General features: G+C 44.7%; 1 protein-coding gene across 3 annotated transcripts; it reads right to left on the reverse strand.

Annotated features, from left to right (window-relative positions):
* Positions 1 to 6790: 6790 nt before the first annotated feature.
* GALE (UDP-galactose-4-epimerase) lies at positions 6791 to 26406 on the reverse strand. 3 transcript variants are annotated; one of them, XM_044286149.1, is made up of 11 exons: positions 26292 to 26406; positions 20371 to 20503; positions 14013 to 14128; positions 13544 to 13657; positions 12138 to 12314; positions 11633 to 11746; positions 10532 to 10598; positions 9308 to 9393; positions 9140 to 9217; positions 8158 to 8272; positions 6791 to 7508 (listed from the first exon to the last, which is right to left on the reverse strand). In XM_044286149.1, exons 2-11 carry the CDS (start codon positions 20489 to 20491, stop codon positions 7453 to 7455), a joined length of 1044 nt encoding a protein of 347 aa, XP_044142084.1. In that variant the 5' UTR covers positions 20492 to 20503; positions 26292 to 26406; the 3' UTR covers positions 6791 to 7452. The 3 variants fall into 3 exon arrangements, with proteins under 3 accessions (XP_044142084.1, XP_044142085.1, XP_044142086.1); XM_044286150.1 differs by lacking the exon at positions 26292 to 26406 and adding an exon at positions 26253 to 26284; XM_044286151.1 differs by lacking the exon at positions 26292 to 26406 and adding an exon at positions 25973 to 26174.
* Between the last annotated feature and the right edge of the window lie 203 nt (positions 26407 to 26609).

The raw sequence follows: 26609 nt of genomic DNA on the forward strand, positions 1-26609 counted from the left end.
GAGAGTTTTTCACATAATAATATTCTATTGACCCTATCCAGGACAGCCTGAAAGGATAAGGAATTTGAACGCCATTTAAAAGCTATGTGGATCTTGGCTGCCATGAGTATGAATTGGGCAAGCTTGAATTTGGCAAAGGGCAATCTATGGGGTTTATCCCCTAGCAGACAGAAGGTAACTGTCATTGGATAAGGGTATCCCAAAACCGATGAGACTAAATTTGTCACCTTGCTCCAAAACCTCCCAGCCATTCGGCATGACCACCACGTATGTATCATAGACCCTATCTCACCACACCCTCTAAAGCATATCGGGGATACCTCTGGGTATACTCTATGTAAGCGGGCTGTAACCATATAAATCCTATGGAGCACCTTTACCGAGGACTCGGCCAAAGTGACTTGCCAAGAGCCCTTCGTAAGGGTTGTAGAACGCTCCGACCACTTGGAGGGTGAAAATTCACGGCTTAAGTCCTCTTCCCAAGCCCTCATGTACGGCATCTTATAGCCAACTGGAACTGCATTGAGTGCTGCACACATTCTAGACAATAACCCCTGTCTGTACAGAGAAAAATTGATTGAACGCTCAAATGGTGTTAATTCTATGGGGCGGTCCGACGGCATAATTGTTCTGAAAAAGGAGAAAATTTGGTGCATGGTAAAGCGCTCTCTAGTGGGAGGAGAGAACTTCTCTATAAAATCCGTAGCAGAGATCAGCCTACCTCTATTCAAAAATTTGAGTAGGGAACATAGGTTATTGTTCACCCACCAATCCAGTACGTGCGACTGAGTACCCGGTAGGAAAGCAGGATTCCCCAACAGATTTTCCAATGGCGAGGGTCTGCCCTGCAGTGTAGACTTAAATCGGACCGACCTCCAAAGTAGGATAGAGTAGTATGACAGTATTGAGTTAGTATGCAGAACCTGAGGAATGGGAGAGGTTGACCAGATTAAGGCCCTCCAAGTGTAGGGTTTAAAGTTGTTGAGCTCCATCCCGATCCAGATAGGGTGTTCTCGCGGGTCAAGAAGGGTCAGGAACATCTGGGCCAATCTCGCTGCCCTATAATACTTCACAAAATCGGGTACTGACAAGCCTCCCTGGGTTCTATGTCTACACATCGTCGTTCTAGATATACGCTGCCGTTTATTTGCCCAGACAAACTTCATCACATCTCTCTGTATGGACTCCAGGTCCTTGATAGGGACTGGAATAGGCAAGGTTCTAAACAAATATAGCAACCTAGGCAGGACTACCATCTTGATTATGTTTATTCTACCTATCCAAGATATTTGCATGGTTTGCCATGCCAGTAAGTCCTGTCGTATTTTGCGATATATGGGCAGGTAATTGGTCTTATAAACTAGGTTCAAACCACCTGGTATCTGGGTCCCTAGGTAAGTAAAGTGCTGGGGCCTATATTGAAAGGGGAAATTATGCATTATTGCTAGCCTAGTAGAGTCCGGGGTATTGCATAAGAGTAACTCGGACTTGGCATGGTTAATAGATAGGCCTGATGCTTTAGTAAAGGATTCCAGTAGTTTCATGAGGGAAGGAAAAGTAATTAAGGGGTTAGTAATAGTGAGTAGCAGGTCGTCTGCAAACAGACTAAGTTTATATTCTGACCCCCCTGTCATGAATCCCTTTATGTCTGGGTGTGATCTAATATGAATAGCCAGGGGTTCTATGGCAAGGGCGAATAAAGCTGGGGAAAGGGGACACCCCTGTCTCGTACCTCTGTTGATGCGTATGGGGGAGGGGCTAGTTGTGGGAAGTTTAAGGTAGGCCTCCGGAGTAGAGTAGATAGCCTGTATAGCAGCCAAGAAGTGACCATTGATACCCATTCTTGAGAGGACCTCATACAGATAGGACCAGGCTACAGTATCAAAGGCCTTCTCAATATCAAGTGCTAGGAGAGCTAAAGGGGTTTTGTGCTTGCTAGATGAGTGGATAATATTCAAGATTTTCCTGATATTGTCAGGGGCCTCCCTTCCTGGTATAAACCCAACTTGATCTTTGTGCACAAGGGATGGTAGAAATCTCTTGAGTCTATTTGCTAATATAGAGGTGAAGATTTTATTATCAATATTTAGGAGGGAAATCGGTCTGTAATTGGATGGGAGTAGCGGGTCCCTATTGGGCTTGGGGATAACTGTAATGGACGCTTTAAGAAATTCCTCAGGAGGAATAGACCCCTGCAATAGTTGGTTACAATAATTCGTTACATGGGGGGTAAGATGGTGACTAAATTTCTTATAATATAATGCAGAATACCCGTCAGGCCCAGGGGCCTTGCCTAATTTCAGGGAATTAATGGTATAGGTCACTTCGTCCGCCGTGATCGGGCTGTTTAGTTCAGTTTGAGCTTCTGCTGTTAATAAGGGAAGTCGAATAGATGATAGGAAACTGTCAGTTTGAATACTGGTGTCACTTTCCGGGGCAGAGTAAAGGGATTTATAATAATTATGGAAGATCGTATAGATGGTGTCAGGATTGGAAGTGACCTGTCCAGGCCTGGTACGTATCTGGAAGACCTGATTGATCCTCTGTTTAGACTTGAGTTGACTTGCTAATAGTTTATCCGGCTTATTCGCATATTTATAATAATAGGAGTTGGTCCACCTAAGAGCTTTTTCAGTATTGGTCGAGAGTACCATATTCAGTTGTTGTTTAACATCTTTAATTGCTTTGAGTAGGTATAATGTAGGGGATCTTTGGTGCGCCCAGACCAACCTTTCCAACTTGGCCTCTAACCCTATTTGAGCATGAGACCTCTCTTTCTTTCTCTTGGAGGCAACTCTAATTAACCTTCCCCTCATAAAGGCTTTGTGGGTCAGCCAAAGTGTCATAGGGTTAATTTCAGGGGTATTGTTGTCAATGAAGAAGCCCTCAAGATCCTCCCGTAGTTGGGTGAATACGGTGGGATTAGTAAGGATGGACTCATTTAATCTCCACTTAAAGGAGGCTGTCGTTTGACCGGGTATCAAAAAATCGGCAATAACTAGATCATGATCTGACCATGATGATACCACGTGCCTAGAATAAGACAGATACGGTAAAATAGAGGTGGATGCTAATATCAAGTCAATTCGAGTGTAGAGTCGATGGGCAGGTGAGTAGTATGTGTACCCCCTCTGTGGGCCATTGTGTTCCCTCCACGTGTCCGCCAAGGACAATGAGTGCAACACCTGATCAATCAGTTTCACTTTTGATGCTGGGCGAGGAGCAGCAGGGGGAACAGAACGGTCCAAGACCGGATGTAGTGTAAAATTGAAATCCCCACACCACAATAACTTCTGAAATGTAAGGGTTTCAATCACCTTGCCTACAGATTCAAAAAAGTGAATAGGGTCATCTGTGGGTGCATATGAATTAACAATACAGTAGGATTCATCTTGATGGGTTCCCACCAAAATCACATACCTCCCATTGGGGTCAATACAAGTCTGCGTTACAGTGAAAGAGAATGAATTTCTAAGTAAAGTGATAACTCCCCTGCATTTTGATGTAAAGGAAGAGGAGTGGAAGTTAGAATATTGTGGGTGGAAGTGCCTCGGGTGTGATGTTGTAGTAAAGTGCGTCTCTTGAAGACAGATGACGTCAGGCGTATGTTTAAGGTAGGTTGCAAAGGCCGCTTTCCTTTTCATGGGGGAATTAAACCCCCTTACATTGTGTGATATTAGTTTACACATAATAGTTTTATAAAGAGCAAATCTCTGTAGAGATATGTCCCGACGTCACCTACCCCCCGAGACACCTCCACCCTGGCCCTTTCTCTCATATTAGGACTCACAGTGACGTCAATGACCGCATAATCCAAGAAAAAAAACATCAAAACAGTAAAACAGTATAACATCCTGAGGGAACAGGAAATGTAAAGTGGAACCAAAAGGTTCCATCCTTGAAATTGAACAAGGTGGGATATAAGAAAAAGGAGTCAGCCCATAACTGGCCGGCATCACCTTCTCATAACATCCCATAATCAGGGGTAGCATGAAAGTCCGCAGTATCGAGACCCTTTAGTAACAAAACTGGCCCGACTAGGTATTTAAAGGACACGGAACTTAAGTCCCTATCCGCGGTTAATGCAAGTAATCCTGACTGTTACCACACTCTGGACGCGCTGGAATGAAAAGTCAGGTATTCCGCTGTCTGGTGGATCCATTCAAGGTGGATGGGACTTTTGTCCAAACTCTTGCTGGTCTCTGTAGTTTCGGCGAAGAAGAAGGTAAGTCTTGATGATCGCATGGGATCCCGGCCCGCCTTAGTGCTTCTAGACCCTCCGCCACAGTATGGATCGTATGTGAACGTGAGTTCAGCTGAAAGGACAAATTGAAGGGAAACCCCCACCGGTATCTGACATTACTTTTCTGCAAAGCCTGCGTAACCGGCCTCATTTCCCTACGCCTGCGGAGAGTGGATGGCGCTAGATCAGCATAGAGGTGGACAGACGGTGGTAGACCAGGAAGGTCAGGATTGTCCCTTGCTGCTGCTAAAACTTTGTCCCTTGTGTCAGGGTGGTGGAACTTAAGGATCACATCCCTAGGGAGATCTGGATTCCGCGGCTTCCCCAGAGATCTATGGACGCGGTCCATCTTCAGAAAGTGCGGCTCCGACTGGGGGAGTAGGGCGGTGAACAGCTCAGACAGAGTGGATTGTAGGTCATTAAATGACTCAGGTAGACCTCTAACTCTAAGGTTGCCCCTCCGGGACCTGTTTTCGAGGTCTTCTATCTTAAGTTCCAGTTCCGTTAGCTGAGCGTCATGGGAGTCAATGTCCTCCCGATCGCGGCCTAGTGTGTCAGACAAGTCGTCTGTTCTCGCTTCCAGGTCTGAGACTCTGTTACCCAGATCCTGGATTTGGCGTGTAAAGTCCGAGACCGCTTGGGATAGTTCAGCCTTGAATAGGGATTGTGGTGTGTTTTAGTTGCACATTGAATTAAAAGTTACATTTTATGTCCATACTGGCCCAAAAGGGTAAGGTTTACACCACTAATGCTGATAAGCAGGGAGACCTTCTGGAGGCTCCCACAGATTCCACACCTAGTAACTCAGGAAGACAGATGTTGTCCGTATCTACACCACCTGAAATTGACAGCCTGGATGTTGACTGCCCCTTCTAGCAGAACAGGGCTTATCAGCCGCGGTAATCAGAACGCTATTGCAGCCCAGAGCACGTACAACTAATAAAGTGTACATCAGAGTCAAGAAGGTGTATCTTGTCAGTCTCCTACAACTCAGGATATTCTAAATTTTCTGCAGAAAGGCTTTGACAAAAGGTGCAATTAAGGTCCATATATCACCCTTATCAGCTTCATTGGGAAGACAGTTATCCAGAGAACCACTAATACAGAGGTTTGTTAAAGCAATCAGAAGAATCAGACCTCAGGTCATCGACCCGATCCCGAGGTGGGACCTTTGTGTGGTTCTGGATCAACTTTGCAATGTTCCCTTTGAACCACTGCAGGACTCAGATTTAAAGTTCGTGTCCATCAAAGATTTTTTTCTTAGTGGCAATTACTTCGGCCAAACGGGTCAGTGAGATACAGGCCCTGGCATGTGCCGAGCCTTACTTAATCTTTCTGCAAGATAAAGTTCTACTAAGCCTATAAAAGCTCATTCAACTCATGTGATGGCTACATCATGGGCAGAGTAGAACTTGGTTCCCATAGACCAGATCTGTAAAATAGCGTAATGGAGCTCTTCCAATACGTTAGTGAAGCACTACAGACTGGATATGCGGCAGATGGGAGAGATGGCTTTTGGCAGAGCGGTAATAGAGTCTGCGGTATAATGAAAGCCCTCCCTTTAGGATTAATTGCTAAATCCCCGTGGGTGCTGCTGCTGAAGGAAGACAAGGAAAGTGTAATTTTTCGTACTGTAAATTCTCTTTCCTTTAGTCCAAAGCAGCAGCACATACATACCCACCCAATAAAATAATTCTTGAACAGACCGGAGTGGTTCATTGTCTCTTCTAGGATTACTTGAAATTACACAGTAGGAGGTTGTAAGCTAGGGAGTAATAAAGGATGAGATTAATTGACATCTCCCTGTCCTATGTTTTAGGAGGATTAGAAATCTCCGTGGGTGCTGCTGCTTTGGACTAAAGGAAAGAGAATTTACAGTAAGAAAAATTACACTTTTGCTCAACACTAGGATGGAGTATTCCTAGGAAAGCTTGCTCCCGATATTTGTTCTTTGTTAAGGTGCTGCTGATCACCCGATGTACAAGCAAATGCTTGTTCACTGGTTGAAAGCATCGTTTCTGGGCTGCAGATCGTGCTGTGTAAACAATGATTTGCTGCCCAGAAACCAAGAATCCATACAGCCATACAGGGAGAGTGACTGCTTCATGTACACGTAGCTCATGTGCGCACGCAATCAGGCGATTATTGGGAACAACCACTTAGTTCCCAGTAACTTCCTGCACAGTTGGCCCATGTTAAGAGGACTTAAGGTCAAGTTCAGATGTGGCAGATTTCTGTTGTGGATTTCAAAACCACAATTACATGTAGTTGCTGCAGATTTTTTTTCCGGCCCTGTCTGAGTGGACGGGCTGCTTTTTGGGCACGGATAAATATTTGGAGTTTCAGATCTACAAAAATAGTTTTCTACATAGTTTTGTGCTGTGCACTAACCATCAGAAAATCTTTAAATAGTGACCATTTCTTCTCACCCAGTTTAAGAAAAACTGAGGCATGAATGGGACCATGCGTTTTTCTTTTCTATACACTTGGTCAACTAATTAGATATGTAATCTCCAATAAGGCAATATGCAAATCTCACAAAAGAGGTGCTTGTTTCAAATCAACATTTAATGTGTAAAAAATAAAACAGTATAAATTAATTTGGCCAATATCGCTGTAAACATTAGTAATTTGTTTTACAAGTACAAAGGGCAGAGCTCTTTCCAGTATCTTTTAATGCTTGCACAAATTATCTGCATGTGAGGTAGGAGAGACTTATTAGCTGCTGAACCGTAGTACTGGAAGACGTCCAGGCTCAATTTTCAATCATGACAGTCTAATATTTCATACAGGATATCATTTTGTAGCTTCAATATATAAGTTATAATGTCATATGCATGGCATATGCTATACATGTCAGATAGGAGCAGGTCCTGGCTCCTATCTCAAGAATGGGCCCTGTATGAACAGTGCGCAAACCATACATGTGTGACCACCCTCCGTTCAGTGCTATAGGACCTTAGACTTCCCAAAATAGCTGAGTGCTGGCTTGGCTATATTCAGCAGTCCCATAGCACTGAATGGAGGATGGCTGTGCATATGTGGTTTACTCATCATTCAGTTAGGAACTGTTCTGGAGTTAGGTGTAGGTCCCAACTCTGGGACCTATTCCTATCTGATATTTATTGCATAGCCTATTGATATGCCATAAATGTCCCAGATGGGGCAGCCCCTTTAATGATTAAGAAATGGCTGTCCGGAGCTTCTCATCAGTTGTTACTAAATCCTGTTGGATTTAAAGATTGCCACCGCCACAAATCCTCACCTGTAAAAAAGTAATTTAGACATATTTAGAACATAGATCAATAGCAGGGATGAGTAGTGATCTCCCTTATATATGACTTTGTACTATAAGATTAACTACCCCACCATAAGTTATTTATTAAAGGGGTTTTCACATTTATCCCCTATCCACATCAAAGGCTACATTCATAGTTGCGGTCGGACATCTGGCAGGCTATTCCTGTACACTGTTCCAGGATGGTTGCATACAACGCTTTTGACCAGCCGAAACCTAGCAATTTTTGCTTGAAGCTGGATCATGTCCGGACCTCATTATAGTCTATGGGGATCCAGCAGTGAATAGTAAAATCTGGCAGACTGTTTTCCGCCGGATAAATTCACCACAAATGTGAACAAAGGCTTACAGGATGAGCGTCTGATTGACAGGGGTTTGACTGCTGGAGTCCCTGCTGATCTTGAGGGCTTGCACTCTCTCTCTTGTATGTGCAGTCCCATAGAGTTGAATGCCACTGCAGTCAAACAGGGCAACAAGGAGCCCTTCGTGACTGATTTCCCCATGGTCAGATACCCGTCACCTATACCTATCATGTGCTAGACACCAATGCAACCACATCCAAATGACTGGAACTGTTTTGGAAGGCGTTTTGAGTATCCCTTTATTTCCTACTTACACATTCGGTCCAGATCATATTCTGCCTTCCAGCCCAGCTCTTCAGCAGCCACAGCGGGATCTGCATAACAGGTTGCAATGTCCCCTTCTCTCCTTGGTGCTATTTTGTAAGGGACCTTATTTATAAAAGAAAAACAAATAAATGATTAAATCTTATCATAAAAGTCAGTAAGGCCTCCTGCACAAGACCGTATCCGTTCTGCGGTCCACAAATCGTGGCCACGGTCCGTGTGCATCCTGCACTTTTCATGGGCACCATTGTAGAAATGCCTATTCTATAGGGCATCTACAGTACTATAATATGCCGCACAGATGCCCTCCACATTTTTTTGTATGTAGGTCCATAGAAATAAATGTGTCAGCATTTCATCCACAAAAAACGTGGATTGGATGTGGAACAAAAATACCGTTGCATGAAGCCTAAGGGCTCATGCACACGACAGTAATTTGCGTTCAGTATACTGGCCGTTTTTTTAGTTCAGTATGCAGAACATATACTGAACCATTCATTTCAATGGTTCAGCAAAAAATACTGAAGTGTCTCCATGTGCATTCCGTTTCAGTATTTCAGTGCCGTGAAAAGATAGAACATGTCCTATTCTTGTCCGCAAATCACGGTGCTTGGCTCCATTCAAGTCAATGGGTTCGCAAAAAAAACGGAACACATACGGAAATGCATCCGTATGTCTTCTGTAGCCGTTACGTTTTTGCTGAACCATCTATTGAAAATGTTATACCCAGCCCAATTTTTTCTATGTAATTACTGTATATGGCATACGGAAAAACGGAAAGGAAACGGAAACACAACGGAAACAAAAAAAGGGAACAACGGATCAGTAAAAAACGGACCGCAAAACACTGAAAAAGCAATACTGTCGTGTGCATGAGCCCTAAGGCAGAGATCCTAATGAAATGAACAACACAGAATATACTTCATATTTGCTAAATAATTAGCGTTCCTTTTAAAGTTTTGTTACGCCAACCTTTTTGCCTGAAGCTTTCTCCATTGCAGCCACCATCTGAAGCACAGAATATCCCACTCCAGTTCCCAGGTTAAATACCTGCATTTCAGGACAGTAAGAAACCACACATAAGTAAACAGTTTGTATGAGGTCACTAGGTATATAGAAAATGGCAGGTATTCTAATTACCTTACACCCGCTGCTGGCATGCAGCTTCTTGAGAGCAGCAATGTGACCTCTGGCCAGATCCACAATGTGAATATAATCTCTAACACCTGTAATGCACATTCAAAATTCAATAAAAGCAATTTAGTTGCATACAACCAAGAGAAATTAGAAATCACCACAAATAATGTGTCATGCCATTAATGGAAATCTGTCAGCAGTTATGACTATGCTAAACTACTGACAGCACTAGGTAAGGCCTGTGAGAGCTGTGGAGCTTTTATCATCAGGAGTAGGGTGAATATAAAATTCTACTCTAGCAGCTTCTGTTCTAGCAAGTGCACTAGCGGTGGAGGTTTACTGTGAAGTGCTCTCTGCCCTGACTGGCTTTACAGCCCCACTGTTCTGAACAACCGATGTAGTGGTGTTCTTGTCAAATCGATACAGCTGTCACTCAGAGGGGAGGGGCTGTGAAGGAGCTCAATGCTGAGAGCACTTCCCAGTGGAGCCCTGCCCTGAGCACTTGCAGGATGAAAATCTGGCAGAATAAAAAATAAGTTCATATTCACACTACTCCTGATAATAAAAATCCACAAAACATATGTTTGTAATGCTCTCCCTGGCTCCTACTTCCAAGTGCTATCAGCAGTTTAGCATGCACAAAACTGTGAACAGACTCCTATTAACAGGGTTTTATAATCATGGTATCTTTATCGGACATTACTTATAGCAGTGATTCTGACCACTGGGACCCCTACAATCCCTAGGCAAGATTGAATTCTCAGTTTCAGAGTAAAAACTAAGACATAACAACATTTTTGACCATTAGGGGTCTGAGGGCTGCGACCCCCACCAAGCCCTAGAACGAGATGAGAGAAACACTTGCATAGTGCTTTCTTTGTCCTTGCTGCGGAGGGTGGAATGAAGATGGACCTATAGAGTCTATTGAGACCATGTTTTGCTGCAAGGGGAGTGACTGCAATATGCAAACGTTTCTCTCTTGTCATACTAGTGATTGGTGGGGGTCTCAGCACTCGGAATCCTATTGGTCAAAACTTTTGTTATCTCTCTCTGGCATATCAAAAGTTATTTGAAAACTCAATGACGCCTTAAGTAAAACTAAATCAGACCAAATCCTGGGATTTGGGGGACTTTTTCCTTTCTGTCAATGATAAAGCTTTGTCAATCATGTCAGAATTGCATTTACCAAGCACAAACTTCACTATGATTGACATCATGTAGACTTACCAGTTCCATCAGGTGTATTATAATCATTTCCAAATACATTCAGATATTCCCTTCTTCCAACAGCAACCTAAAAGTGACAAAAGCAATATATTAAATCAAAAGGTTCACAGCAATTAAAACATTTTCTGTATTTTCTTCCATTAATCTCACTGATTGACACTACAGTCAGCCTCTCCCCTGAACATAGGGAAGGACACATTATAGTCACATACACAGCTAGCGTGAATAACTAAGAATAAAGGTTCAGCGCCCTATTAATTATATTAAGAGAAGTCCCTACCCTGGGTGTCCTCCTCTTATTCCCACAGCACTTAATACATTAAAGGGGTTTTCCGAGATATTTTTACTGATGACCTATCCAGGTCAAAGCTGCAAGAAGACTGAGGTGCTGCTGCCTTCTCAAACAGCTGATTGGTAGGGGTCCTGGGTGACCCATCATCGATATCTCACTGGTGGGGGTCTGACACCCAGGACCCCCACCGATCAACTGTTTGAGAAGGCAGCAGCGCCTCGGCCTTCTCACAGCTTTGCTTAGGCCATGTGATGTCACGTTCATCGGTCATATGGCCTAGGCGCAGCTAAGCCCCATTAAAATCAATGGGACTAAGCTGTGATACCAAGCAAAGCTGCTAGCAAATGGACAGCTCTGTGCTTGGTGAGCGGTGAGCAAGCCACGGCGCTGCTGTGAGCTCCAGTGCCTTCTCAAACAGCTGATCGACAGGGGTTCTGGGTGTCGGACCTTTACCAATTAGAGCCAACGGATAGGTCATCAGTAAAAATATCTTGCAAAATGCTTTTAGTTTACTCATAAATTTATTGTGTATTCTGGATATAGGTGTTGGTCCCAGGTGGGAATATCCCTTGAAGGAAGAGGTGGTCAGCAGTTCTGATTTTCATACTGTGCAGCCACTGCCTTCTAAATCATTACACAAGAAAACAATGTTGAATATCCATACATTTGATAGCATTTTGCGGTAATACAATCTTTACCACAATCATAGATTTCTTCATGCTTATGTCAAATTGGAAGAAAATAAATATAAAAGAAAGTCGTAGATAAAGAAATACATTCTCTATGGGAATGGATGAGCATTAACAAACCTGAGAAACATATGGCATCAGGTTGTTTGGAATTCCTTGAGGGTCTTCTCCAATGCGTCCAGACACATGGGCTCCAATAGGGTTAAAATATCTTAATAAAATAGCATGCCATTCCTAGAAAGCACAGCACATAGACAAACATGTCATGTAAATAAAATGCAAAAGATGACCATGAAAACTTGCTTATCCAATCCAACTAAACTCATGGTTTGGCTAACCAAAAATGTCTCCATTATCCCCAACAGCTCATGCACAAGGCACAGCAATGTGCATGGAGCCTGTATGCCAGCACATGTTCCCTGTGCTACCATATGGTGCATCTATACAGCACCATATTAAAAGGTATTCTCCCCCAGAAGCAGTAGTCTTACTGGAGAATACCTCCATTATAAGGGACCAAGAGTAAACACCTCTATGAAATCAAAGGAATATGAAGGCTCAATATAAGCCAATAGATTTCTACAGGTAACATATTGCAACTCTGTAAATGGCTTTTACTACTCACCCCCTCGGCCTTGCACTGATCCTGAATCATTTCTTCAATAAAATACTTTGTTCTTCCATAGGCGTTAGTGCATCCCCCAACTTCGTGCTTCTCATCTATAGGAAGATACTTGGGGTCACCATATACCGTGGCAGAGCTGCTGAATACTATCTTCTTCACACCATGGGAGTTCATGACCTGGGTGAAAAATATCAACAATGCTTTAAAAAGCGTGTGGCGTGCAGTGGGGTTGGTAAAGTGGAGCGTTGGCTTCAGATAAGAATTATGGAAATAGTTGAGTAATCACAAATTTCTGACTTCCGTTCTGAACTGATAACTTATATTAACTCCTTGATGTAACTGTAATGGTTGAGGTGTGTATGGAGCCATACCCAGTGGGTGCCAGCTACAGAATACAGATGACACCATCCTGCAGTGACCAAGATGGGAAATTATCAACAGCATCTAAGCAGTTAGATAGAGAGGCTCCCACTGTCCTCCAATTTGGCGCTCCCCCAGTAAAATTGAGGGTTTCTTGTTATTAGGGCAGACTGCAGCAGGGCGTAATATGGAGTGCAGAGAACCCCCTTAGACTGCAATATTATACCACTGCAGTCTATGGAATTAGAAATTGCATGTCCCCTAGGGGGACTAAATAAAATAAAAAGTTGATTTTTTTTTTAATTTAAAAAAAAAAAAAATTAAATTCACCCCATTCACAATTTTACATATAAAATAAAGAAATAAACATAATTGGTATCATTGCATCCAAAATGTCCGAAGTGTTAAAATATTATGGTCAATGTAGTAATGGAAAAAAATTAAAATAGTCGAATCAATAATTTTTGGGTCACCTTGCCCCTAAATTTTTTTCTTCATAAAAAATCATATGTATGCCAAAACTGTACCAATAAAAACTACAGCTCCACAAAAATCAAGTCCTCACATACCTCTGTAGACAGAACTATATGAAAGTTATGGGTATCAGAATATGGCTATGCAAAAACAAAATATGATCTTTATTTTTTATTTTTTTAAAGAAGTAAAATATAAAACTATACAAATTTGGTATTGCTATAATTATACTGACCCGCAGATACAGTCTTAAAAACAAAACCCGGACAAGAATAGCAAAATTGCAGGTTTTTCTCAATTTCACCCCACAAAGATTTTTCTGTACTGACTACACCGACCCCCCCCCAATAAAAAAAAACAAAAAACAAAAAAAAAAACAAACAAGCACTCATACAGTGTGAACTGAAAAGTAAAAAAATAAATCTATGGCTCTGGGAAGGTGGGGTGGAAAAAAAAACAAAAACGCAAAAATAAAAATTTTCCAAGAGCTGCATTCATAATTCTGCAGATTGCTAATAAAAACAGCCAAAAAAAGCTTGTGTGAAATCATTCAGTTAAGCGCTGTTACTCACCTCCAGAAGCTGGATAGTGCCAGTCAGGTTTACTTTATAATACAAGAGGGGTTTCTGCACAGATTCTCCAACAGCCTTCAAGCCAGCAAAGTGAATAACAGCAGAGAACTTGTGCTGTGTAAGGAAGAGAAGTCAGATCACAGAAAGTGATTATTTCATGGCTTTTCATGGTCTTGAAATATAAAAAAATACAATACTGGCTGGTTCCCTTTATTTGCTTTGCACATGGTACATTTGTCTTCAAGGGCTATTTGGTTTTTTTTTTACGCTATCCCTATTCTGGAGACTAGTGCAGGTCTTAGAGGTGGGTCTCCTGTGGATATGCCATAAATGTCTAAGGTGAGAATAACCCTTAAAGTATATTGCTCTATCCCACGAAAGTAGCCCTGTTTATGTAGATACAGTAGGACGCTGCTGCCTGGGATAGAGCATAACTGGAACCAGTAGCTGCATACTTTGTGGTTTATACCTTGCTGAACAAACTGTTCAGTGCAGCTCGATCCAGGAGATCCACTTCTTCAAATTCAATCTTCTTGCCAACAATTTCTTGCACTCTCAGGATACTTTCTGGTAGACCATTGCTCCCTTTAAGACAAAACATTATATTTTTTTTTTAAAGCATTCAATGTCCATAATAGATAACATTTACACATTACAAATTGTGATTCACCAATAGAAGTTTTGAAAATTCATCCTTCATCACCATACAATGGTAAGACTTGAGTAATTTGGCTGCCAGCACCCAAAGACTCTGTGAGTCTTTCAATTACAACAATTTTTTTTTATTTTTATTTTTTATCATATGTTGACTTTAAGTGGTATAAGCAGATCTACTAATACTGTCTAATAGTAAGACAGTCTTAAAGGGGTTGTCAGAGTTATGAAAAAAAATATATAGCACTGAAAATCTGATGGGCAGCAATATATAACTAAGCTATAATTTACTCCAGTTTCTGGAGTAAATGATAGTAAATCTGTTGAACTATGGAAGGCCCTGGTCCATCCTGCTGAGCCCCTCCCCAAGTACGAGAAGTCTTACACCATTATTTGTGACTTTATTACGCTACCTCATAACAAAGTTGACAGTTGACCTGTCGCCTCTCCTGACACGCCTGTTTTAGTAACTACCTGCATTCCTCATATAACAACAAGTCTGGAGCATCTATTCTTATGGCTCCATGTTGTGCCATTCCTTTATTATTTCCACTAGAAGTTATGAATGAATTGCTAGCAGTCTGCAGTAAGGGTACAGAGGGGTGGTGACCAGTTGGGACGTTATCTAATCAGTGCTGCCAATGTCAGTGTGGCAGACCTCTCTGCCTTTGGATTACTATATAAAACCGGATTTGTCTATTTGTTCAGCGGTTGCTGGTTGTTCGCCCAGATCAGAGCTATCCAGGGATGTGTAGTTTATGGGGATATGTGGGATTTTCTGTGTTTTGGGAAAGGTGTGTGTTTTATGCCTGTGAGTGATTAAGTTAGCTCATTGTGTTTGTTAATTATATCACAGGCAGAGCCCATTGTGTTTGTTAATTGTGTCACAGGCAGAGGATGGAGTTTGTGTACATTTGTTGGAAGACCTGCATAAAAGGCTGAAAAATAACCCATTAAACACTTCCTGCTTGACCCTCAATACAGAGCCTCGTTGGGGAGATAATTCATATGATTCCTGTTCGACGCCTAGGAGTGTTCGGTAGCTGACTTTATATTCGATTAAAAGAACAGCTTTGGCGGCGTTAACCCCTTTACCTACTCGGGGGGCCGTAACAGTCAGATTTACACAAAAGTAAATTTCATTCTGTTTCAAACAAGTCAGGGTTCATTCAATCAATACTATCTTTGGCGGCACAACCCCTTATGGTTACCACTACAACTCTCCTGGCATCTGCCAAATCTTGATAGGCTTCCTCACACTAGCAGACGGTGTGATACAATTCCGCAATTCAGGGAGGGCGTATTCACTGCCCTACAATCAAACAGAGGTGTGCCTCCAAGTCTGATACCTTGCAGTGTGCACACTGAGCTGGTACAAAGCTCCTTAGCCATTGAGACTGTTCCTGAAGAACAAAGCTTTGCTCACATCTGCACTGGATGTTCCAGTCAGAGTCGCCCTCACAGATTCCCCAGGCACACGACTGTGATCTTTTTGTGGTCCGCAAATTGTGGATCTGCAAATTACAACACAGTCCTGTTGACTTCAATGATCCGTGTGTTTCCACATTTATATGTCCGTTCCTCAAAGAGATAAAACTCCCACATCCCACAAAATGCGGATGCAACTTGGACGGTCGAGGGCTGGATATATGGATGGTGTGTCCAGGAATTTTGACAATTTGACACGATCTGACAGAACTGCTATGATTCAGCTCAAAATATTTTCTGATCTGATCATATGTGAAGCGGACAAAGGTAGCTTGGTTGTCCTCATGTACACAGCTTTATATTGTAAGCTCAATTAAGCTTTTAAGGATTATTTGTCTGTCATTTAAAAAAAAAAAAATTAAGTATAATAATTTTATGTTTGATTTATGTTATTTTTTTCCTTTAGATCATTGGTGCATCTATGGGGTGAAATTCTCCCCATCCATAGCTAATCTATTATATACTGTACATCGCCTTTTGGGAGCACAAATATATTTTTCATCTATCTGAGGACCCTTTTATTGTACTCTTATTGATGTTTCCAGATCCATTGTTTCTTGCGTCACTGGCAAATCTAATATATAAAGCTGAGTGTGTGTGTCCCCGCTAAAGGAATCCACACCGTCGCATATACAATCACAAAATTTGGCACACAGGCACGTCAGGTGTCCGGGAAGGTTTTAGACTGGGTCTCAGCTCTCTAGCATGTACCATTCCTGAGATATTCCCCCAAAAAATGCAAATATGGCACATCACATGACCTACATTAGCCAATAGAAGCTTGCAGGTCTCTCTCTTCATATACTAACTGCCATGCACAAGGTCACATGTCCCTTATCAGACAATAGAAGCTCGCAGGCTCTTAGTCTCCACATACACACAGTTTTACACCAGGTTTCTAAAACAACCCAGCCATTTTTCCTCACTGCTGTAGGTCAGCTTTAAAGGGTCAGGGCGCTGTGGATGACATTGTTAAGTGAGCAGAGTGCTGTGGAGGTCACAGTTAAGGGCCATTCAGGCCACCCTCAAATGACAGACTTAACAACACCTCCCCCAGGCCACACTAAACCACGCCCATGACCCAGTTAAGCCACCCCCCCCCCCCACTCGGCAGCTGACAGATTGAAAAAATGAAGGTAAAAATGAACTCCTGTCAGCTGCAGGGGTGGGAGGGAGGGTGACTTTCTCCCTGCAGCTCACGCTCAGACAGCACAGTGCTGCAGTCTGAGAGTGAGCTGTTCAAAAGGACATCCCTGTGTCCGTCCAGCCCCTGCGAGTCTGAAAGCCAGACTGTCCAGCCTAAAGCCGGACCTCTGGCCACCCTAGAGGCAGACTGCTGTAGAGGCCACTGTTAAGTGGACGGGGGTTGTGGAAATCACTGTTAAGGAGATGGGGTACTGTGGAGGTCACTAATAAAGGAGCGGCAGCTGTGGAGGTCACTGTTGAGGGGGTGGTATGCTGTGGAAGTCACTGTTAAAGGGGCGGGCTGCTGTGGAGGTCACTGTTAAAGGGGAGAGCGCTGTGGATGTTACTGTTAAAGGGGAGAGCGCTGTGGAGGTCACTATTAAGGGAGGAGGGGACTGTGGAGGCCACTATTAAAGGGGCAGCGGGGTACTGTGGCAGTCACTGTTAAAGGGGCATTCGCTGTGGAGGTCTCTGTTAAGGGGTCGGGAATGGTGGAGGTCAGTTAAAGGGACTCTGTCACCAGTTTCTAACCCCCCCTTTTAAAACTATTGTTCTCTCCATGGTGCCCTTGTCATTACAAAGCTGTTGTTATAAGATAAATCCGGCTTGTAGTTTTGATAAAAATCGCTTTTATCTAACCTGTCAATCTTCTGGATAAGGTGCCCAGGGCGTTTCTGAAGGTCTGAATCTGCCGCTCTCCGCCGCCGCCATTGGTGCCCAGCTCCTCCCATGATCCTTTCAGCGCCACCTCGATGTAATGAAATCCGCCTCCGGCTCTCCTCAGTGCCCCCTCCTCCTTTTCAAAGATCCCGCGCGTGCGCACAGGCCTGTGCCTGATGTGCCCGTGCGGACTTTTAGATTCTGCCTCGTTGAGCGAAGTGCGCATGCGCGCGCGCGAACGCGCTTCGCTCAACGAGGCAAAATCTAAAAGTCCGCGAACGCGCTTCGCTCAACGAGGCAAAATCTAAAAGTCCGCACGGGCGCATCAGGCACAGGCCTGTGCGCACGCGCGGGATCTTTGAAAAGGAGGAGGGGGCACTGAGGAGAGCCGGAGGCGGATTTCATTACATCGAGGTGGCGCTGAAAGGATCATGGGAGGAGCTGGGCACCAACGGCGGCGGCGGAGAGCGGCAGATTCAGACCTTCAGAAACGCCCTGGGCACCTTATCCAGAAGATTGACAGGTTAGATAAAAGCGATTTTTATCAAAACTACAAGCCGGATTTATCTTATAACAACAGCTTTGTAATGACAAGGGCACCATGGAGAGAACAATAGTTTTAAAAGGGGGGGTTAGAAACTGGTGACAGAGTCCCTTTAAGGAGAATGTAAACTATGGTCAGTGTTAGGGCCCTTTCACACTTGCGTGGGCCGGTTCCGGCATAGAGTTCCGTCGTCGGGGCTCTATGCCGGAACAATCCTGATCAGGATTATCCTAATGCATTCTGAATGGAGAGAAATCCGTTCAGGATGCATCAGGATGTCTTCCGTTCCGGAACGGAACGTTTTTTGGCCGGAGAAAATACCGCAGCATGCAGTACTTTTTGCTCCGGCCAAAAATCCTGAAGACTTGCCGCAAGGCCGGATCCGGAATGAATGCCCATTGAAAGGCATTGATCCGGATCCGGCCTTAAGCTAAACGTCGTTTCGGCGCATTGCCGGATGCGACGTTTAGCTTTTTCTGAATGGTTACCATGGCTGCCAAGACGCTAAAGTCCTGGCAGCCATGGTAAAGTGTAGTCGGGAGCAGCATACTTACAGTCTGTGCGGCTCCCGGGGCGCTCCAGAGTGACGTCAGGGCGCCCCAGGCGCATGGATGACGTGATCGCATGTACACCTCATCCATGCGGCTGGGGCGCTCTGACGTCATTCTGGAGCGCCCCGGGAGCCGCACGGACTAAGTATGCCGCTCCCCCGCTCCTACTATGGCAACCAGGACTTTAATAGCGTCCTGGCTGCCATAGTAACACTGAAAGCATTTTGAAGACGGATCCGTCTTCAAATGCTTTCCGTACACTTGCGTTTTTCCGGATCCGGCGTGTACCTCCGGCAAGTGGAGTACACGCCTGGATCCGGACAACGCAAGTGTGAAAGGGCCCTTAAGTGGCAGGTGCTGTAGAGGTCAATGTTAAGGGGGCGGGCCCCTGTGGAGGTCACTGTCAAGGGGGTGGCGTGCTGTAAAGGTCAAAGTTAAGGGGGTGGGCTGCGTAGAGGTCCCATTTTAAGGGACAATCACTGTGTTAAGGGGCGGGGTACTGTAGATGTCACTGTTATAGTGGATACTGTCTATATCGTTTAACGACACACACAAACATTAAATTAAATAGATTAAATATATCCGTGCGAAGCCGGGTCCTTCAGCTAGTGTTAGGCTACTTTCACACTAGCGTTCGGGCGGATCCGTTCTGAACGGATCCGCTCATAATAATGCAGACGGAGGCTCCGTTCAGAACGGATCCGTCTGCATTATTTTTAGCATAGAACAGCTAAGTGTAAAAATAGCCTAGTACGGATCCGTCCAGACTTTCAATGTAAAGTCAATGGGGGACGGATCCGCTTGAAGATTGAGCCACATTGTGGCATCTTCAAACGGATCCGTCCCCATTGACTTACATTGAAAGTCTGGACGGATCCGCACACCTCCGCACGGCCAGGCGGACACCCGAACGCTGCAAGCAGCGTTCAGCTGTCCGCCTGTCCGTGCGGAGGCGAGCGGAGCGGAGGCTGAACGCCGCCAGACTGATGCAGTCTGAGCGGATCCGCCTCCATTCAGACTGCATCAGGGCTGGACGGCTGCGTTCGGGTCCGCTCGTGAGCTCCTTCAAACGGAGCTCACGAGCGGACCAGCGAACGCTAGTGTGAAAGCAGCCTTATAATATAAAGCAATATGCAAACTGCAATTGTTGTATATCTAGTTACATGTGTATTCTGTCATGCGTGGATGCACTGCATGCAGATGTAACCAAAAATGAGCATCACTCAGAAGACTATCTGCTGTCTCATTACATTCTTTGCAAGTTATTGAACAGAGGTGGCGATCAGCAAAGATAATTAACAGGAAAACCTTTTGGCTATTTCTGTTAAAAACCTATGTTCTCACAGGGTTAAACAGAAAAGTGGATTTAAAGGGGTTGTCCCATCTCAGACATTGGGGGCATATCACTAGGGACCTGCACCTATACTTAGAACAGAGCCTGCAAAGCCCTGGACGGCACACCGCGCATGCTTTGGATTTTAGTTGATGTTTGTGGATGCTGGATTTTTACTCTAGTTGCAACATGGACGGTATTCAGATTTTGTGGATTCGCAATCTGACGACTGCAAAACGGATACGATCATGTGCATGAGGCCTTATTGAATAACTAATGCTTGCCTGCATGTGGCTGAAATGGCGCATAGGATACGTGACGGACAGTTTCACTGGACATAACACAGAAAATAACTCCACACAGACGTAACAGAACTGAAGACACTGGATATTGTTTGCATATGCTGGCTTACCTCGAATGGCATTGTGATAATTGTCTATCACCACGGGTTCATACCCAGCTTCGATCATCTCCAGCACACAGTGACTACCTATGTAGCCAGCACCTCCTGTAACTAGGACCTTCTCGGCCATTTTTATTCAGATCTGGAAAAAAAATAAAAAAAATTCTCTTTTAGTAAGTGAAAAATCAGCAGAACACGTTACCATCTCAAAAGGGTTACGGTATAATGTTAATTAGGAACATGAATCTACCCCCTCAGCTTCAGGATGGAGCCATAAAACATACAAAGGAGGTAGTGTTCCTGGTCAGCAGAAGGAACACTGGGACCCATGAGAAGTTGAAAGGTTTCTGTATATGACTACTGCACGTACGTGCTTACACTACACTCTCACATGGCCATTTGCTGAAATACAGCGTACAACCATTACAGGGCTTGTCTTATTAGAGACAACTACTTAAAAAATGTGGCCCCCAAGGCTGATGACCCCAGGTCCTGCTCCCAGCACCCCAGTCATACTGCTGATTTGCTAAGGAAAGCTGTGGCCAGTCAAGCATGGCAGCCACTCATAAATGGTAACCCTTGTAAGGAAAGCCCTTGTCTGCCACAACAGACCCATGCGTATGGACAGGCTGTCTTCATGAGACAACCCCTTTAAGTGAATAGGGCAAAACTGCAATATCCAGAACAGCCGCAACTAAAAGTACAACTTTCTGAGTATGAACAGCTTTCTCACCCAAGTGAATGCCTGAGCGCTGTGACTCCATCTAATTTAATGGGGTTGTCTCATCATGGACAATGGGGGCATATCGCTAGGATATGCCCCCATTGTCTTATAGGTGCAGGTCCCACCGTCTGGGACCTGCGCCTATATCGAGAACGGAGCGCATGTGCAGCCGCCCTCCATTCATTTTCTATGGGGCCAGCGAAAATAGCTGAGCGCTGGCTCAGCTATTTCCATCAGCCCAATAGAAATGAATGGGAGCAGGGACCACACATGCGTGGTACGCTCTCATTCACTTCTATAGGGAGCTGCCTTGGTGGTGGCCCGGACCAGAATCCTCCAGCCACCACCTTGCAGGGCTCCTTTCTCGATATAGGTGCGGGTCTCAGCGGTGGGACTCGCACCTATAAGACAATGGGGGCATATCCTAGTGATATGTCCCCATTGTCCATGATGAGACAACCCCTTTAATATTGATCGTCCATTTTAAAATGTTGAATTACCCCTTCAAAGAGGTTGTCCGACCACCACCGTCCCCCAATTATTTTTGTGAGGGACGGGAAAGTGTATAATAAAAAAACAAAAAATAAAAATGCTGCTTCTTCTGCTGTAAATCAATACATCTTCACTATACATCTATGGTACCAAACAAAAGGAAGAAGAAGCAGATGTGAAAGAGTTAAGAGTGCATTAGAGACCCCGATCACGCAGAGGGTTGCTCGGAGGGAAGAAAATACATGCGGCGATCTCCTCCACAGCATGATGAGGAGCGATCGCTATGTCATCGCTCGTCCCCATGCTGTCTAATAATGGTTTGCTGGCAGTAAATCGCTATTAGACAGCGCGATGCGCCGCCGGCAAATCCTGAGCTTACAGCATGCTGAAATATCTGGATAGCTCGATGAACGAGCAAACGACGGCAGTGTTACACTACAAACATGTTAACGATCATCGAGCAGAAAATCTGCCCGTCTAATATATCCTTAACAAATGACTACATATATGGTTTGTTTGTAGTCTGTAACCATGACGATACATAGCTCCCCCTACAACCTGCAGACACAAAATAGTAGGATTTTTCCAATGAAGACAATTTATTAAGTTGCTTCATCTTTTGTTTTAGATATAATGAAAGGGGTGGCGATGTGAGCAGTAAAATGCATGGGAAAGTCCTGGAAGGGGGGTATATCTCTCCCAGGTTCCTCAACTGGCTGAGGTGGGTGAAATCCACAATGACGCCGGCTTCACTAAATATGGTTGGTGGAGCTATTTTCTTTATTTATTCAGGGCTGGATTTTACTTGGATTGGGATGGTAGGTTTTGGCAGTGGGACCTCCCAATCTATCCCTCTAGTCTGGGGCAGGTTTTTCCCTAGCAGGAAGGTGATTGCAGGTGAGGCCTGCTGTAATCAGGCCGGCATAAAGCACCTCCCAGGGTGTCAGTCTAAGAAGGGGGAAGTGTGTGTGTGGTCTCAGTCAGGAGGACTGAGGAGCCACAAGGCTATGCGAAGCCTGATCTCTTCCCTGTGTGGACTGACGCTTGATGAGTGGAACCTGCTTGGAGCTTGGAGCCTGAGACCCTGACACTAAGCGGTACTTAGAGGTGAGTCAGAAAAACCTATATGTTTAGTTTATTTTGTATAACTGTTTATGTGGACGTGCCGCCATAAAACACAGTTTTGGCCCTTAAATCCTGGTGTCTGTGAAGATATCTGAGTGTGACCCCCTGAAAGAGAGCTACCCTTTACAGGGGGGAGGGGGGGAATGTACAGCAATGCAGCATATGGTTTACACTAGGTTCACAAATGCAATCAGAAATCCAGCAGGCTGTTTCGGCAAAGGAACAGCCTGTTGGAGTTTACCTTATCTGGTACAGTTGGATACTACCTTGAACTGCTGGATCCCCATTGACTTAATGGGATCTGACTGAGATCCAGCAGACATGCTGGCTTTCAGTCGGATAAAAATCTAGCATTTCTTCTGGAAATGGGATGAATCCTCATTGGATCCAATTATAGTCCATGGGGATCTGGCGGTTCAAGGTAGTATCCAACTGTACCAGATAGGGTGAACTCCGACAGGCTGTTCTGAATGCAGATGAAAACATAGGTAAGATTTTCTATTCATGGGCAGTTTGCAGGATACAATAAAAAATGTTATGTTTTTTGGTGTACTTTACACCAAACTTTTGGAGGAGCTGATTTTTTAAGAGACATTTAGGACAAATGGTTCTGACATGCTCAGCACTGAAGTGTCTAGACAGGGGGAAGTGGTATGAAATGTGACAATTTAGCTTGGCTTTTTTCCCTTGTCAATGTCCCACTGCTTAGGCCTAGTTCACACGAATGTGTGTGATCTGTGGCCGTATTGCGGGCCGCAATACACGGCCACAGTTCCGTGTGCATTCCGCATCACTGATGCGGACCCATTCACTTCAATGGGTCCGGAATCGCGGAACGGCTGAGTGCTTCCGTGGGGTTACGTCCCGTACCTCCGTTCCGCAAAGAGATAGAACATGTCCTATCTTTTAGCGGAACGGGCGGATCGCGGACCCAATAAAGTGAATGGGTCCGCGATCCAATGCGGCTGACCTACGGCCAGCGATCGTGCATTGCGGCCCGCTATTTGCGGGCCGCAGCACGAGCACAGGTCACACACGTTCGTGTGAACTCTGCCTTATTAAGAAGTCTATTCGATTCTAAGGCCTCTTGCACAAAAAATACGGATGACGTCCATGTGCATTCCGTGTTTTTTTGCTTAACGGAACAGCTGGCCCCTTAAGGAACAGTACTATCCTTGTCCGTTATGCTGACAATAATGGGACATGTTCTAGCTCTAAAAGGAAGGCATACGGAGTACTTTTTTTTTTTTTTTTTTTTTTTTTTTTGGCGGACCCATTGAAATGAATGCTTCCACAAGGTGGCGCTAGCGAGATGGTTCTCTTTCCTAGGGAGATGCCTCTCTGCATAAGGGCTCTTGCACACAAATGTATATATTTTTTTGCAGACCATATATACAGAACCATTAATTTCAGTGGGTCCGTATTTCCGTTCCGCAATAAAATAGAACGTGTCCTATTATTGTCTGCATTACAGGCAAGGATAGTACTGTTCTATTAGAGGCCAGCTGTTCCTTTTACAAAATACGGAATGCACACGGACGCCATCTGTATTTTTGCGGATCCGTTTTTTGCGGACCTCAAAATACATACGGTTGTGTGCATGAGGCCTAATGCAAAGAATAAAATCTGCATCTAATCTGCAGCGTTTTAGCAACAAAATTGGTGACAATATGCACCAATTGGTGCATCTTTTTCTGCTGCAGATTACAAACAGGAATGCAGTAGATTTCCCACTACAAAAAATCTGCAGCTAATCAGTCACATGTAAATCCAGCATCAGCGCAAGTTCACACAGGGTTTTTTTGGAGCGTTTCTGCCTCAAACTCGGCTCCAAAAAAAAACACCCCAAAACAGCCTCCTATTTTTTTTTGCATGCCTTATCTTGGGGCAGAATCGGTGCCGAATCTTCCATTGAAACATAGAATGTGTCGGCAGATGAGAACCATTTGGCCCATCTAGCTCTGGGAAGCTTTAAAAAACGGCTCCATGTAAGTCCATGGGTTTTTGTGCATGTTATTTTTGGTGCAGATCTGCGTGAAAAATAAACTGAAGCTGAAAAAGTAGCTTTGTATTGAAGTAAATACCTATTGGCTTTTTTCCAAAAAAATACCTATTAGGCATGTTTTTCAAAATCAGTAGTGTGAGCTGGCCCTTACACTGCCCGATATTCAGGACAATTACTGGAGATAATTAGTCTGCCTGTACAATAGGTGGTGACAGGTGGAGTAGACAATGCATACATTACTGCCCTGCCTTATTTTCTACTGGAACAACTGGTATTTTACTGTAATCCCTGCAGTCCTACACAATGTGACGTTATCACAAATGACGCCCCCACCCATAGGACACCTCATGTGATAATAGCCTGCGGTCACCACGGGAGATAGACATTACATGTCCGTCCGCAGATGCCACCATCTCTACGGGAGACCATTCAGAGTCTTTGCCTGGAGCTAAATTAGATGGGGATAATCTAACCGGTCAGTGCTCCTGGAGATAAGCTGTTCCAGATACCTCTGGTGCCGCTTATCACACCTCTTCCCATATATCTCAAACAGGTGAGCAAAATGTCCCTCTCCTGACTTCCTCCAGAAGGCTGGGGCTACCTGGAGACTTTGGCCACCATACCCGTGCCTGCATTGCAGGTAATGAAGGTGAACAGAGTTGCGTTGTGCCCAAACACGACTGCATTCACTGCCAGTAACAGGGTGTGGTACACTGTGGCCAAAGTCGCCATGTAGCCCCGGTCTAAAGCTGCCCATACAAAGATTAAGAATAACCTACATGTGGCAAATCATATGGACGATTCTTGCAAATGATCCTCTCAAATGCCGGGGAAGGGGGGGGGGGGGAGGAGAAGGATTAGGCACGTTGCATTTAACACCTCGTCCAATAGTTCTCAGGAGGGGGTTCAGGTTGACACCAGAGGAGTTTGGCAATGCATTAATAAAGGGGTTGTCCATGATCAAACTTTCTTTAAATTCCACCTCTCTGCCCTAGACTTGTGACGAAGCACACTTACCTGCTTTACGCTGCTCGGTTCTGGCCCAGGCTGGTTATACTGCTAGTTGACATGCCACTGGGGACACATCACCGCTGAGGCCAGTTATTGACTGCAGTGGCACACGTGGTCTCGCCTATGCGTTACATGTGCGGGACAAACATGGGACAGAACCGAGCAGTGGGGAATACCACTATAATAAAAAATAAAAATAAAAAAAACTATTCAATTTTGTCAACCCCTTTAAGCTGACCACATACATGACTTACATATTCCACTGATATTGGCTATACCAGGGACTCCCGACTCCCCTGACATCAACTCTGCCTTGTGATCTATCCCCTTCCCATGGACTCCTGCATTACTGGGTAGCTTTGCCATTCTGGACACTGGAAAACTGGGTCCAAGCGGTCATGTTTGGTCCAATAACTTCAGACTAAATATGGATAATGAGGAGGCTAACGTTAGGTGATACCTATAAGCTCCTGACAACCCCTTAAGAGAGGACTGCACAAGAGCATCCCATCCCTGCAGCTGATGGACACTTACCTACACGCCGCGAGCACAGTGACAACTGACACAACTCACCTCAGCTGCTGCTACTTCCCGAACCTGAGCCGGCAGAGATTGAGCGCTGCCATTGGCGGGTGATACGGGGGTGGGCGGGGCTACGCATGAATTATGAAGCAGAACAGCGGGCCGAATCCCCCAGTTCCGGGTATGCAGAGCCCCGCCCGCGGGCTGTCAGCCCCGCCTCCCATTCATACATCCTGAAGACGTGGAACTTACACGTTCTCCTGGAGCGTCATCTGCCTGCGTCCACGTCCTGAGCTGTGCAAAGCTTGCGGGAGGGAACAGTCACACTCTGGTCTCTTCACAAGCCACCACTTGTGTCACGTGCCTTCA

Source organism: Bufo gargarizans, chromosome 3 (genome assembly GCF_014858855.1).
Source record: "Bufo gargarizans isolate SCDJY-AF-19 chromosome 3, ASM1485885v1, whole genome shotgun sequence".
Classification (NCBI taxonomy): Eukaryota; Metazoa; Chordata; class Amphibia; order Anura; family Bufonidae; genus Bufo; species Bufo gargarizans.

Excerpts from the sequence above, each read along its gene's own strand:
- GALE (XM_044286149.1), bottom strand. The coding sequence starts at position 20,491 with ATGGCCGAGAAGGTCCTAGTTACAGGAGGTGCTGGCTACATAGGTAGT. Across the intron at positions 11,747-12,137 it reads ATCAGTGCAAGGCCGAGGGG|GAATGGCATGCTATTTTATT; the intron begins GTGAGTAGTAAA and ends TGTGCTTTCTAG. Across the intron at positions 9,394-10,531 it reads TAATACACCTGATGGAACTG|GTGTTAGAGATTATATTCAC; the intron begins GTAAGTCTACAT and ends TGTGCATTACAG.